The sequence below is a fragment of the Hemicordylus capensis genome, chromosome 3 (genome assembly GCF_027244095.1).
Source record: "Hemicordylus capensis ecotype Gifberg chromosome 3, rHemCap1.1.pri, whole genome shotgun sequence".
Lineage (NCBI taxonomy): Eukaryota > Metazoa > Chordata > Lepidosauria > Squamata > Cordylidae > Hemicordylus > Hemicordylus capensis.
In genome coordinates this window covers 86793835-86809390 of record NC_069659.1, presented here as the reverse complement: position 1 = coordinate 86809390, position 15556 = coordinate 86793835, and the positions used below count along the sequence as shown (strand labels likewise).

At 41.1% G+C, this 15556-nt stretch overlaps 1 protein-coding gene across 4 annotated transcripts in view; it reads left to right on the top strand.

Annotated features, from left to right (window-relative positions):
* TIAM1 (TIAM Rac1 associated GEF 1) overlaps window positions 1-15556 on the top strand; it is a 158787-nt gene that overhangs the window by 101365 nt on the left and 41866 nt on the right. For 3 of the 4 annotated variants that reach the window (XM_053308447.1, XM_053308445.1, XM_053308446.1), the window contains one exon: window positions 7118-7221. In XM_053308447.1, the coding sequence (XP_053164422.1) occupies window positions 7118-7221 (104 nt within the window). Of the gene's footprint in view, window positions 1-7117; window positions 7222-8482; window positions 8627-15556 lie in introns of those variants that run through there. The other variant, XM_053308448.1, reaches the window with a different exon arrangement.

Genomic DNA, 15556 nt, shown 5'->3' with positions numbered 1-15556 from the left:
TTCCTTTTCCCAGTTTGCTCTGCCCACCACACAAAAAGGTTTCTTGTCTGGTGAGAAGCATAGCAAAAGTGAACTCTAAGATATTCTCACATAACTTAAATGAACATGCCTCTCTCAAGGAAGAAAATAGCCCTGAGTCCATTTTTTAAGAGGAAATAAGGCATGCTGTCTTGAATAACCTATTCAGGACTTCTCTCTGCACTTGTGAACATGGGGTTTGTGTGAATGTGAGGGCTTGAGGGAGCGGTTACTTCCTGAGCTACTGACCATGAATAATGAATGTTCTATTCCAGCTTTAGGGAGAGGCTAGACAAGGAAGATCAGTTTCAGTATCATTGTTCTCTTTCCTTTTACCTGGCCTTTGGAGGTGGACTGGAGGCAGGGGTGTAGCTATAACTGAACAGATGGATTCAAAGAACCTGGGCCCCGAGCTCCTGAGGGCCCCCCAGCTCCACCCTGCCCTATTTTCTTCATTATCTCCCTCACTCTGAGGAGCCACCAGAGAGAGAGGTGAACACGGTCCCCTCCGCCGTAGCTACGCCCCTGACTGGAGGAAGCCCTTGAGTAGGTTGTGGAAGTGCCAAAAGAACAGTTCCAAGCATCAAAGAAAGCAAATGCAGAAGCAAAGCTCCCCTGAAAATGCATACAATCAGAAGCAAAGCTCCCTTGAAAATGTATACATACATCTGTTTTTAGAGCTGTATTGGCATTAGCGGAGGCTATTCTTAGCCTTTTTAACCCTTGAAGAGGAAACGGAGGCTTTCCTTATCCCTGGGAGGAGGCATTCATACTCTCGGACCTTGGGGCCCCGGTCTGTGGCCTTATAGTACAGGGAGGAGCTTCTGGAGGGGGCCTCAGGCTGCCACCCTGCGCCTGCCCCACCGCTACCCCTCCCTGCCCAACTGCCAAAATGTACCTTAATTTTAGCCACCAGTGTTCGTGACCCGGCTGAGGGGGCATGAGCCGAGCAGGCCTCCCCCTGCCCTGTGATGGCGGCTGATGAAGCAGCCTCTGGGCCTGACCGTCTGGCCCAGTGGCCCTTGAAAACTGTGATGCACTCCAGCGTGCCGGTGTTGTGTTTTCCATTTCCCTCATGCTGCTGTGCTTGGGGGCCCAACTGGGCATGACTTTGTCATGTAGTTTGTCCTTCCTTGTGTGTTTGGGTATCTCCTCCCATCCCCCTACTTTGTAAATAGTGGACACAGGGGTCCTGATTCAGATTGAGACCATGTTTTGGGGCCAGAGATTACCCATTTCCCACTGTGTTGCAGTCCTGATAAAAACCACTGAAGCAGATATTTACATCAAGAGTCATTGCCCGCCTCTCCCTCCACTACTGTGATCCTGATCTGAATGGGGGTTTCTGCAGCTGCTATTTAAAAACAAGCACAAATGGCAAACGATGTGTAGTTGTCATGTGTGTTTGGCCCTGTCATTAATGCATAGTTTGAGATTTTTGGAATAGGAACACAGGAAGATGCCTTATGGGTATTCAAGATTGGTAGTGTTATTGAACAGATTTGGTGATGTCAACGACAGGGGATAACCTTTTAAAGGTCTTTAAGAGGCGGTGTAAGGGTGATGAGATACACATCTCCACACTTCAAAGCTTTTTCCAATTACCTTCTTTAATGCGCAATTGAAAGTTTAAAGTTTTAAAGTTTTAAAACATTCAAAAGTTTAAAAAGATTCAAAAATTTAAAACCTTAAAAACTAAACCCCAGATGTAGCAAAACAGCAAACGTTTCCATGTAAGACATCATCCTCAGTGCTATACAAAGGTGGCTGAGGTCTTGTTCTTAAATACAACTCCACACTATGATTCAGCTAAAGAACGGAAGGCAATCAACCAATCCTTTGCAGCTCCTAATATCACATACAGGAAAAACAGTGGAAGGAGGGGAAAGAACACAAAAGGATAAAGAAGTTCATACACTCAATAACCAATGAATTTCATTGCCTCCCTCATTTCCTCTTTAACATTTATAGTTGGTCTTTAAGAGGGTATGGATTGGTTCCACAATGAGAGGTGACCTTTGTTAAATAAACTTCTGTGTTGCTTTCTCTCCATCTGGGCAATTTTATTATGTAGAAATTAAAAAGGCATTAAATATTAGCTGTTACGTTAGCTGTTTTTAACCAATTTTTTTAAAAAAAATACCTAGCCAAAAGTATGATATTTGATATTGGTTGTTTTTATGATGAGTAATAGGCAAACCTGTCAGCCATCACTATTTATTTTATTTTATTTTACTTTACTTTACTTTATTTATTTATTTATATCCCACTCTTCCTCCAAGGAGCCAAGAGTGGTGTACTACATACTTAAGTTTCTCCTCATGACAACCCTGTGAGAAGTAGGTTAGTCTGAGAGAGAAGTGACTGGCCCAGAGTCACCCAGCTAGTTTCATGGCTGAATGGGGATTTGAACTTGGGTCTCCCTAGTCATAGTCCAGTACTCTAACGGCTAATCCTTTCATTGTAATAAAAATAACATGTTCATGAAAATTGTTCAGAATTTTTATACTTCCTTGAGATTCATCATATTCGGAAGAAATAGCATTCATTACAATGAGTTATTTTTTCATTTATATAACAACTCTTGTTAAATTAATATCTATTACAGATGTAGTGATTTAAGCATAGTTAGCCACCTTGGATGTGTTCAAGAACTTTTTTACTAATGAAGAGTATCTTCCTAAAACAGTTCCTCAGCCTTTGGTTCAGAATGTAATGATTATTCTCTCATTAAATTCTGAAACTTGCTTTTAGAAACCTATATCATGGTTTATTTTATAATTAACATCTGAGTATTGGTGTTCGCAATAAAATGAACTCTTGCTGTCATGTATTACTTTAGAATTCTTAAAGATAAATGGTAATTGGCACTCTTATGTAATCAGAGTTCAGAAATCACACTGTGCAGTGAAATCATTGTGCTATCTTCAGAAAGATTTTTGTATATCCTATTATACTATCAAATGCTCCTCACAGATTTATGTATGTATGATTACCTGATTGTCCCAGCCAAACTTCAATGTTGGTAATATTCATTTTGCTTATATAAATCCTCTTTCTGTGGGACATTTAGGGAAAAGGGAAACTGCCTTAAACGGATGTATTTCCATGCCCTCCACCCCCATCCTACAGTGTCAGATACTTGCCAGATTTCACCTAAAATTTTGCTGCATTTCAGTGTTGAGGGAAATGATTTTTAATCTGTGTGTGGCCATGTTTCCACCCATATTTACCTGAGTACCATTTTCTGTGTAGTGAGCAGCACTTGAAGTATTAACTAGGGGACTGGTGTCACCACAATTGAAGATAAACATCTGGAAATACTGAATGAAATGGAGAGACAACTTTATTTACTGTATTTATATCTCACTTTTTAATATTTCGATAACTATATAGTACTGTACATTATATACCACCAATTATTAGCTTTCAAGCTGGCTTACAAAGATATAAAAAGAATTAAAACCAATTAAAACTGATTCCTTTGATATTCTCTTTTATTCCAGCATTTTATGTATGTAGTAAGGTTTTCTATTGTTTCTTAGTTGCTACTCTTAGATAAAAACAAATGGATTAATTGGATTTTAAATTGTAAACCGCCCTGAGCCAGCTCAGAAGGGCGGTATAAAAATCGAATAAATAAATAAATAAATAAATAAAATTAATGTCTTACTGTCATAGATAACATTTTTAGGAAAGGAGGGAAAACTTCTGAGACTGCTAATTATTCACCATCCCAATTTGCTGCGCTATCACCCAGTCACTCACCACTTTTTTGGATTGTTTTTCAGTGTAATTCAGAGACATTTAGTTTTTGTCACGACTAAACAGTGAAGTTCAAATTGTTAGACTGCCTCTTTTCTAGAGTTCTATGAACAGGTAAATAAAGATGTTCTGTAATTGTTCAATATAATGAATTTGCCATTAATGGGACAGGTAGTGCACTACTGTTTTTGGCAGCCAAAGAAACATATACTGCTGACTGTTCATTAAGGTCCAAATGAACAATTGTGCTCTCTCTGGGATTGCACTTTATTCTGGAGGAAGTAGATTATAGCATGTTTTTCCTAGAGCAGGAAAGAATGCCAAGATAGCTATGAAAAATGTTGGTTCATTAGCATAGAACGAAAAACAATTGAAAGGATGCATTTTCATATGGCTTGAAAGGAACTGCTTATCATAGCAAATAAAACTGCTCAACCAATGTAGCGTGTGTTATATGGTTTCTAAACCCCTGCTAACTGGGCAAAGAGGAACCTTTTACCGTGGTGATTCTCTTTATTTAGCAGGGGGAGAGTAACTGGCCCTATTCACCCCCAGCACAGTACTTCCAGTGACTGTTGCTGGTGTGTGTCTTAAGTTTCTTTTTAGAATGTGAGCCCTTTGGGGACAGGGAGCCATCTTATTTGTTTGTTATTTCTCTTTGTAAACCGCCCTGAGCCATTTTTGGAAGGGCGGTATAGAAATTGAATTATTATTATTATTATTATTATTATTATTAATAATAATAATAATCTTTTGTTGTATATTGGGGAAATATAAGTTCTTGAATCTCTACACTTTAGGAAAGGGGGGCTGCCCCTTTCCCTGATACTGGCCATGACATCTGCATGTCAAATGCAGGAGAGGCTCGTCCCGTCCCGTATTGGGAAGAGGGACATCTCCGCCCCTCTCCTGATGCTTGCCAGTCAGCACTTTATTCAGCAAGCAAGCACTTGAACCTACCTCACTTTTAGCTTGGGTTTAGAATTCAGGCTATCCAGCAGAGGAGCACTGGGATAAGGAATGAGCCTGACGGTACTCATGACCAGTCCTATTTGGGCTAGCGCTGTCCTACCTGGGTAGGGCTGGTCGTGAGAATGACTTTGATATCTGTTCGACTTCTTCTCTGAGGTAGAAGATCTGAGACAGTTTTCTTTCTTCAGGTCTATAGTGTGATTGGCATGATTTTTTTTTTTAAATACCCTTGCCCCAGTGCCTCCCCCCTCTCTTTTAATGGTTTATCTGCTGTGTTGCCTACTATTTTGTCTCTTTGATTTTATTATTTTTAATATTGTGCTGTAAGCCACTTTGTGCATTTCAGGAATAAAAAAGGAAAGTTATGTTTAAGTGTGATAAAAATCAAATTGTTTTGTTATCAAAGTATCCTTTTTTTGTTGTTGATATGCTATTTTCTTCCTTATTGATATTTTGAAATTTAACAAGTACATTGCAAACACACTGTTTCAAGATACTTCCATGATGTATATCTAAGCTACTTCTATTTTAACTACCTAACAATGTAAGAGAGCTTCTCATATATACAATAGATGCCAGACAAATAAAATCATGGCTACAATTGTGAACCTGCCCTTATTGATCCCAGAATTCCTGGCATGACTGTAGAGCAGGGTTGGCCAACCTGAGGACCTCCTGCTGTTGTTGGACTACTGCTCCCATACCCCCTGGCCAGGGTGTGATGGGGGTTGTAGCCCAGCAGCAGCTGCAGAGCCTCAGATCAGTCATCCCTGCTGTAAGTAAGTAATAGGACACAATACATTGATATTCTGCTAAAATGTTATGCTCAGATTTATGGTAATAGTCTGCTACTATATTTTGCAGAGGTTTCTGATATGCCAAGTAAAACTACACTGTGTAATAAGAATAATAATAGTAAACTATTTGTTAGCTGCCCCATAACAAATTGTTCTCTGGGCAGCTTACAACACAACACAACATTAAAATATGAAATGATAAATACACAACATATTAATTCATAACAGACCAAAAGAGGGTGCGGGGGATACAAAATACAATACAGAACAATCTAAAAGACATTATTAAAATATATTAAAATCAAATCAAAATTTTAAAATTTAAAAGGCCGAAGTGAACCAAAATGTCTTCACCTGCTGTCTAAAAGAATAATGTGATGAAGCCAGGCGAACCTTACTGGGAGGCTATTCCATAATCGGGTGGAGTCACTGAAAAGGCCCTCTCCCCAGTAGCCACCTGCTACTGCTACACCTGCTAAAGTAGCCACCTGCTCTTTTAATTCTTGAAAGAGAAAACTGAGCTTCAAGTGATACACACTTTCTGCTGACAATTTCTTAAGTATTACTGAAATAGTATCTGTATAGTTTCTTTACAAATCTCTTACACTGTGTATGTGTGTGTCCATCCGTTCATCTGTCCATCCAATCCCAGTGACTTCACTGATCTACTTTATACATCTATGTCATTCCAATTCTGCAGTCCAGGTAGCGTAAGGCTTGTAAAGCATGTATGGCTTTAATAGGGCACAGCATAGGCACAGCAGCTAACAATATGAATATAATTTCAGTATTAACCCTACTGTAAATACTTAAGTTTATTCCCATTAACTAATAAATACAAATCTAGCCCATCCATGTTTGTAAAGCAACTTTACTTCGCATAAACTCCAATATTATTTCATCATTAAAACTGATTTAGAAAAGGTGGATGAAATTGAATTATCCCCAGCTTCCAGACGGTTAAAAACAGTTGATCAGACAATGTATAAAGCCTGCTGATTGAACCAGAGTATTTATATGGTAGTTGGTTGGAGTGGTTGGCACATCGTGAGCCCAGAAGGAGCTGTTTCTCTCTTTGGATTGTGGGTAACTCTAAGCCTGCATTATACAGTCTGAGATAGTCTATTTGAATGGTAAACACATTTCAGGAAGCAGCATATTGTTAATACAATATAAATGATATTCAATAATACATGGGCTACTCATGAGCAGAAGTGCAGGTAAATCAAACTTTTTAGATTTCCAGGGAAACTTCTGAGTGCTACTCTCTTGCAGTTAAGAATACAATAAATGTTTAAGTTATGTTGTTTCATATGATCAAATCTACACTTTTGACTGAAAAATACTAATTACTACTCTGATCCTATACTGGTAATGTATTCTGTTGAAGATCAGCAATAGTAGGTTCCATCAGAATCAGGTTTTTTCTTTGTAGAAAGTGTTGTAGTTATGGGATTGGAGAGATAAAAGGTGGTGCTATTTGCTTGTGACGTATTAGTGTTTGCTGTGGGATACTCTCAAAGTTCCTCAGCACCCTCTTTCACACTCGTTTCTCATTCTGGCAGGTCACTCACTCTGCAGTGAACAGGACAGCTGTGCTGAGACAACTCCAGAAGAGGCAGAAATGCATGTCTTGGAGTCCTCCGATGAGGCTGATAAAACAAGCAAGGTGTGAAACTTTCATTTTCACATTGTAAATAGTAGAAACACTGCAGGCTTAAAGCTAGCATGCTGACTTCACAGCTGTGTGTGATTAGAGCATGTCTGCCAGGAGAAGGTTGCTCTTATTTTTAAGGTGTTTACAAATGATATGAAATGAAACCAATTACAGCCCTGATTACAGCCCATTATCACCCGCTGAACCCAACCGATCCCCCTCCACCCTTCATGAGTGTGCCAGTTGTGTGGTGGTAATGATCTTGAACATTAAATACTAATATTTGTTGCTTTCCCTTTTCATCATATGAGCCTGTCTGAAAGACCCTGAACTTGCCACATTTTCATTTAAGCTCCCCGTTCAGTTTTTAATATATTAAGCAACAATTTCATGGTGGCACCTAATTTCTAAAGTAATCTCACCCAATCTACCTTTGATTGAAACAGAACTCCCTAATTATATTAATCTGGCTGAACAAATGGATTGCTAATTGCTGCCCATTAACAGATGTGCTTGCCCGTTTATTTTTGTCTGTGCAGTTTATGATCAGTGAAGAAGAGATTTCTCTAAAGCTGCATGTGTGGAAAATATGTGGCTTTTAAAAGACATGCACTTCAAATGATACATAAATTTTGTAAAATGAGTAATGTTTGAGAAGTGTCTTTAAAAAACAACCCTCAGTTAATATTGAGTGTACTGTATGTTGTAGACTACAGAATTATAGTAATCAACAGATGAATAAGTCAGTCTGAGGTCCCTTGACCTTTTCTGTGTTTCTAGTTGTGTTCTCCCCCCTCCCCATGATTATTTTGCATGTCTTTGCACAGTACAACTTTGACAATATGAAGGAAAACTAATGTGTGGTGGTTAAGAGATGCGTTAAGAAACTTGCATTTTGGGTGGTATACAAATATGTTAAATAAATAAAATAATAAATAATGCACAATACTAATTTCCTTCAGCCCACAAACTGAACCCACAGACATCCATTAGCATGAGCTGCATTTGGTGGTATGCCACAGAGTGTCCACGTAACAAAACAAACGTTTGCCCTTGTCACATGTGGCTGTGCACGTGTGGTATATCCTATATAAAAATTGTAACATAAATTTATCCTGTGAATTTCGCCTCCTGTGAAAAATGGCATTGAGTCATGAAATGATCCACAAATTATGTTGCTGGGTTATCATAGTGGAAAGGAAGGAAAAAGCTCTTGGCCTCTTATTTCCTGACCCTTTGTCACACAAGCCTATAGCCCTTCCTTTGATAGATAAACAGCTGAAGTCAGCTAGCTGAAGGAATTCCCAAGCTAGAAAGAGCTACAAAACTTGCATTTGCTACAAAAGCTCAGATGCAGAGCTCGTATGTCATGCAGAAGGCAACGTTCCTACTCTGGTTTCCTGCAGAACCAATTATAGTAAGTGATGTTGTGTGTGTGTGGGGGGTGTTCTTTATAAAGGGAGGACCTGAACTAGGTTTGCGTGATATATATGAATTTTAAAACTTTAAGTGTGGTCTGTGCTGAATTGGTATGAGATTAGAAAAGTGTGCCTCATTTTTCAATGCAAGTAATGCAGAAGAAATGAGATATTGAATTGAAATGTATTCTTTTTGATGTCTGTACTCTACCTAGATTCCTAAATTTTTACCATGGGCTGTGTCCCTGTGCAGCTTAATTTCTCCTTTTTAAAAAAAAAAAGATTAATGACAATGCAATTTAGAAGGAAAAGGATTGCAGTGGCTTAATGATTATCAAATCAGCTATATGAAACAAAGCATACATATTTTATGAGCAACTTGCTGTAACTATCAGAGTCATTAATAATCACTGGGCTTGACTGCAATAACCTTTCCAATGTTTATAATTTCTTCTTAGACAGGAGAATACAGTAAGGATGAAAATTTTTTATTCTGGATTTTAGTGAAGTAGAAACATTAATTGGTATCAATGAAAAATCAGTTTTCACTGTTTCTTAACTCTGGAATGCATGATGTTTTTATTTTCAAAGGTAATAGAACTTTATTTGTTGTTTTTTTTAGTTAAATCTATGTTAGAGATTTGTTACACTAAAAGATTTACTTACGCATGGCAGCTATATTTATGTTTTGACTTGAAGATTCTCATAAAGTGCTATATTGTATAATATGATAGCATATTCAGCATTGTTTCAGAAGAATATTCTTCTATGTTCTTGTATTCTTGTGTAATTTAAGAGTCTTAAAACAACAACTGAAACGTCTTATGACACAATTTGGTTAATTTCTAACTTTGGAGGGAGCTATACTTGAATGATTTTTTCATTTCATTCGCAGTTCCTTTGTTAACATCATGCTTCTGTTGGTTTATAATATCTTGCTCTTAATAGGTGTATCATGATCATTCTAAAATAAGATTGTAAACTGCATCATATAGATTGCATGAGCAATCTCAACAGGGAAGCCTTGAAGATACCACCCAAAATGGTTACTAGCCGCCCCCAACATATTTTCTAGAGTACTTGTTCCACACATGCCAATGGCATTTAAAAAGAAAAAAAACTTTAAAGTAAATTTAACCTACCTGTGGGAAGGGAGGAGGCAGAATTTTCACTGGCCAACATCCTGACAAATGAAGTTCCACTAGTTGCCCCAGATGCACACACCAGAGACCCACAGATATTTGCATTTAGTGGCAAATTTAATCAGTTTAAATGAATACACATTTATACATATAGTAGGCTCCTGATACTGACTGAATGAATTCTGCTTGAGATCAGAAAGCTGCCATTCTGTTCTCCTCAATAGTTCAGTTTTTACTCTCTCTATTTTTATCTTGAACTTCATATTCTAATTTCTTCACAAAGGTTACTCCCTCCCTCCCTCCCTATGGCAACCCTCCAGGGCCAAAAATAATTCACTGTACTCCCCATTCAACAGAGGGCTGTACACACTCAGGGTTACAACAGAGGTGGTGGTTATGTGCAGGTGTGCATGATTTTTGCCTATCTCTCCTACCCTCAGAAATTCTCCCTGCAACCCTCAAGCATGACCCTCAGGGATCCACTTCTGGGTTGCAGGGAACACTTCCAGTGAAAATCATCCCCATCCACCTCAAGTGAGCACTCTGCCTTAGTCTGTGGGGCAGCACCACACACAAAGCACTAGGGATGGGCAAATCGATTCAGGTACAAATCAATTTGTACCTGCATCTAGCTGATTCAGGTGATTTGGAGACAGAACAAATCGCCCCTGTGGTCCATTGGCTTCAAGTCCAAATGAAATTGCACCAGATTTGATTTGAATCATTTTGAGATTTGGATACTGCCTATTAATTTCCCCAGATTCCTAGCTTTCATTTTTTTTAAAAAAGCTAAGCTCTAGCCCTTGTAGAAGTGGAATTATGGAGCAAAATGTGTGGTCACTATTTTTCAAGTGTTTATATTCTTTGGTGTATAATAACTTTTCTCAATGAATCACTATGAGGATTCATTACACACCTTCATTTCTTCTATTCATTTTGACTGTCTTTGGACAGTGTCAATTGCCATATGCCAGCTACACCCCCCTCCCACCCATAAGGCAGTGGGGTACTACTGTTTATGTTCTAGGATTTCCCCCCCAAGTGTTTAGACTCTTTGGTGTCTAATAACCTTTCCTCATAATGAATCCCTATGAGGATTCATTACACAACAAAGAGTCTAAAGACCTCAAAAATTCCTAACATATAAACGGAGTTTATATTTAATATAAACCAGTGGGGGGGGGGTAGTTGGCACATTGGATGCCTCTAATTCCCCACCCTACCCACAAAGCAGGGGTGTCAAAAGGAACAGAAGAAATGAAGGTGTGTAATGAAGAAACCAAAGAATCGAAACACTTTCAAAATTCCTAAAAAATACACTACATATGCCAGTGTGTGTGGGTGGGGAGTACTTGACACATGGCGGTTGACAGTTGGCGCTGTCCAATTACAGTCAAAATGAGCAGAAGAAATGGAGGTGTATAATGAGTCCTCACAAGGATTCATCCTCATAGGGATTCATTATGAGGAAAGGTTATTATACACCAAAGAATACAAACACTTGGAAAATAGTGGCCGCACATTTTGCTCCATAACTCCTCTTGTACAATGGCTAGAGCTTAGCTTATTTATTTATTTTAAAATTAAAGCTGGGGATCCATGTTAGGGTTAGGATAGGGCGACTTCGAATCCCCATTATTTCCTATCGCGGAAGTATACAAAATTGGTAAAAACTAAAAAAAAAAATCAACCAAGTGCCCCACTGCCCTGAAATTTGGTTGTTAGGTGGCACCCATGGGGACCTACCCATCACCCAAATTTGGTGCCCCTAGGATCTTTATAAGTGGTCTGAATCAATCTGAAATCAAATCCAAATCAAATCTGTGGTAATTCGGAGGGACAGATTTGGACACAAAACAAATCAGTGGTGATTCAATTCAGGCATGAATTGAATTGAAAAAATTATTCAGAGTGTTGGCCACTCTTTGCAGAGAAGTGGGTATCTATAAGCTATTTTCAAAATCAGTCTGGGTTAATTAGAGTAAACCTCATATTTTCATTCATAATGGACAAATGAGATCCTATTTTACGCAGGGCCAGCATTTGGGTTCAGCACTCTTGGTCAGCTGCTGAAAGCCCAAGACCATCAGAGGACCCATTACTGAGCCTTGAGATCCTGCCTGGTGCCCACCTTCATGTGGCAGCAGAATGAGTCACTCAGTTGAGAGTCACTCTTACACTGCTTCCTCTCTGCATTCTGTCTGCAAATGGAAGCATCCCCTAGAAGCTCTGTATCGTTATGGGGGCTCCTGTATCATTGTGTGGATCTTCTCATTTGCAGATGGGGGTGTGGGGGAGGAGACAACAGAGTGACTCTCAGCCAAGAGAATTGCTCCATCACTGCTCCTTCCAGAGACCCCTGCATAGACCCTCTGGAACATTCTCACATTTGCAGAAGGAGAGGAAGCATCTTTAGCTCTGTTGGCACTGGCCCAGGGAGAAAAGTGTGCAGGGCCAAAGCAAATGTTATTCCCACTTTGAGTTTTGGAAGCATCCACATAAGAGGCAACTTTCAGAGAGCTCGGAAAAGATTTTATGACACCAAGAAGCAGGACCGAGAACAGGGACATGCAAATAAAGATTTAGATTATGCCGAAAAGGGGTAGCTCTATTATTCAGGGCACCTGTTGAGTTATGGGATAAAGTAAATGGAGTGCAATCTCTAGGACACATCTGAGTGAGGGCGAACCCAAAACATATACTATATGTTAGACTTGCCAGAAGCAGAGATTAGGTGCAGCCCCTATTCCTGTGATATCCCCAAATACATGTCTTTGCTTTGTCTCAAAGAAAATGCTACTCTTAGGGATAGCATTGCAGTCAGAGGCTCACTAACTCCTGGACCCTGGGGACTCGGTCTGGTTCTCCAAGGTCCTGGGTAGCCTCCAAATGGCCGGGGCCAGGAGCCTTTGGCAGCTGAGCCCCCCCGCCCCCCAAACTCCTTTTTTTAAAAAAAAGTCCTACCATGTCTGAGCGGTGGCTGCGGGGGGCGGGGGAGCGGAGCAGCTCTTTTCCTTTCTCCCCCCCTCCCATGGCGGTGGTGGGGTGGAAGCAGGAGAGATGCTGGCCTCATTCATTTGGGCCAGCATCTTTAAGCAACTGTGAGGTGCGCCTGCACAGTTGTGATCGTTGCAAGCCCGTGATGTCATGGGCTTGCAACAATCTCTAAACTGCACAGACATGCCTCGCAGTTGCTTAAAGATGCTGGCCCTAACAAATGGGGCCAGCATCTCTCCTGCTTCCACCCCACCACTGCCATGGGGGGGGGGAGAAGGGAAAAAAGCTTCTCTGCTCCCCCCCCCACAGCCACCCTTTGGCCGCGATAATACTTTTTTTAAAAAAAGCAGAGCTTTGGTTGGGGGAGAGGGCCCTCACACAGGGTGGTCCAGGCACCCAAGTTACCTTGGTGCACCCCTGATTGCAGTGGAGATAAAGCTCTCCGTTTACTTCTGATAGTGAGTGGCCTGGCCTTCACTGACAGAGACCTGGAGTTATGGGGGTGCAGTGGAGGAATATGAGTGAAGAGAGATTCATTACACCAGGGTTCCTTCAATATATATGTATATAGAAAGGCTTTCCTGCCACACAAACACACTGCAAACACGGACTGTTTCTCTCCCCACCCATTAAAATGTTTGGAATGAAAGAGAGGTTTCAGAGATGAAAAGTTTCATGAACCACTTTCAGGTGCTTCTTCGCAATCTGCAATCTTCTTCGCAATCTTTACTTACCCCTCCCGCCGCTTTCCCCCTCCGGTGCCCGTAATTCTTTTAATAATTGGGGCGGCAGGATACCTCCCTGCCGCCCCTTCTTATGTTTTGCTGCTGCTGCGGGCTACACTGCAAAAGGATTCAATAAGCCTGTAGTGCACACACGCTTCACGTCTCCGCCGATGTGTGTGCACGCTACAAGCTTATTGAAGCCTTTTGCAGCGTAGCCGGAAGCAGCAGCAAAACATAAGAAGGGGCGGCAGGGAGGTATCCTGCCGCCCCAATTATTAGAAGAACTACGGGCGCCGGAGGGGGAAAGCGGCAGGAGGGGTAAGTAAACCCTCCCCCGCTCTTAAAAGAACCCCCCCAGCCCAGTGCCGGACCGCCGTTCTGCGGTTCCGTGCACACTCCTATCAGTCAGGTGAGAAGGCAAGAAGTATTTTGGTAGCAAATGTCCTTATCAGAGAGGGAAATGTTTCCCCTTGGTATGATTTATGTCCAAAAACCATACTGAGCATTCTATTGGATATATATTTCCTTTTCTCTAAATTATTTTATTGATTGATTGATTGATTGTTGAATTTCTGTACCGCCTTTCATTAAAAACAACCCCAAGGCAGTTTACAAAAGTTAAAAACATACAATAAAAATGACAATTAAAATATTAAACTAAAAATATAAAACAAATTTAATTTAAAAACTATAAAATACAAGCATAAAAATTATAAATGAGTAAAAACACATTGAAGCAGCAGTAGAAACAGTTATATAAAAGCCTGGGTAAAAAGCCAAGATTTAAGAAGCTTTCTAAAAACTGTGATGGAGTCTGAGGAGCGAATGGTCACTGGGAGAACATTCCAAAGTCTGGGTGCAGCAACAGAGAAGGCACTGTCCCGAGTGCACGACAGACGAGCCTCCTTCATTGTAACAAAGTAAAACATTAGTTAAGACAAAAATGAAAAATTTAACACATTACAACAATTTCAAATTTTTAAAAATATTTTAAAACAGCATTAAAACCATCTATATATTTAATTTTCTTGGGACATGCATGCCCAGGATTTGGCAGCGGAACTCTCGCGACATGCTGCGAGAGTTCCGAAGTGATGACTGAGGAGGAGAGGGGGAAGAAATTGCCGGTGGTGGACGGCCGGCTGGCAGGCGGAGGAGAGGGGAGAGAAAAGGGGTGGCAGGCAGCAGGCGGGGGGAGAGAAAGGTGGTGGCAAGCAGCAGGCGGGGGGAGAGAAAGGCGGCGGTGGCAGGAGGGCAGAGGAGGGGGAGAGAAAAGCCGTGGCGGCGGCAGGCGGACAGGAGGGAGAAAAAATGGCTGCGGGGCCCTTCTTGGCCGCCCACCGCAGCTCTGTGTGGGGAGAGGAACGGGAGGGGAGGAGGGCTGGAGAGCGCGGGGCCAGAGGGAAGGGGAAGAGAGGAGAGACTGGGCAGGAGGAAGAGGGAGGGGGAAACAGCTGGCCCCAAAGCACCACACAGATGCTTTGTGCACGGTTGGCTAGTATTAATTAAAAGCCTGGGTGAACAGATGCATCTTTAAAGACTTTTAAAAAGCTGTCAGAGATGGGGAGGCTCTTATTTCAGTAGGGAGCTCATTCCAAAGCCTAGGGGCAGCAGCGGGGAAGGCCTGTCCCTGAGTGGCCACAAGACGAGCCGGTGGCAGCTGCTCACGGACCTATCCCTCAGACCTCAGTGGGCAGCGGGGTTCATGACAATATATGCCTTTCATCCCAAGACTTGGTCTGGGGGTACATGATACAGCTGAAGTTGATTTAGCCTACATGTGGCCAGTGCCTCTATGAATGATTGTCTGGAAATCCCATGTATATTGTCTTGAAGTATGTGATGGAAGAAAGGTGGATATAAAGGTAAAGTGTGCTGTCGAGTAGGTGTCGACTCCTGGCGACCAGAGAGCCCTGTGGTTGTCTTTAGTAGAATACAGGAGGGGTTTACCATTGTCATCTCCTGTGCAGTATGAGATTATGCCTTTCAGCATCTTCCTATATTGCTGCTGCCTGATAAAGGTGTTCCCATTTGGCTGCACCATTAGATGACTAAGGTGGTTATA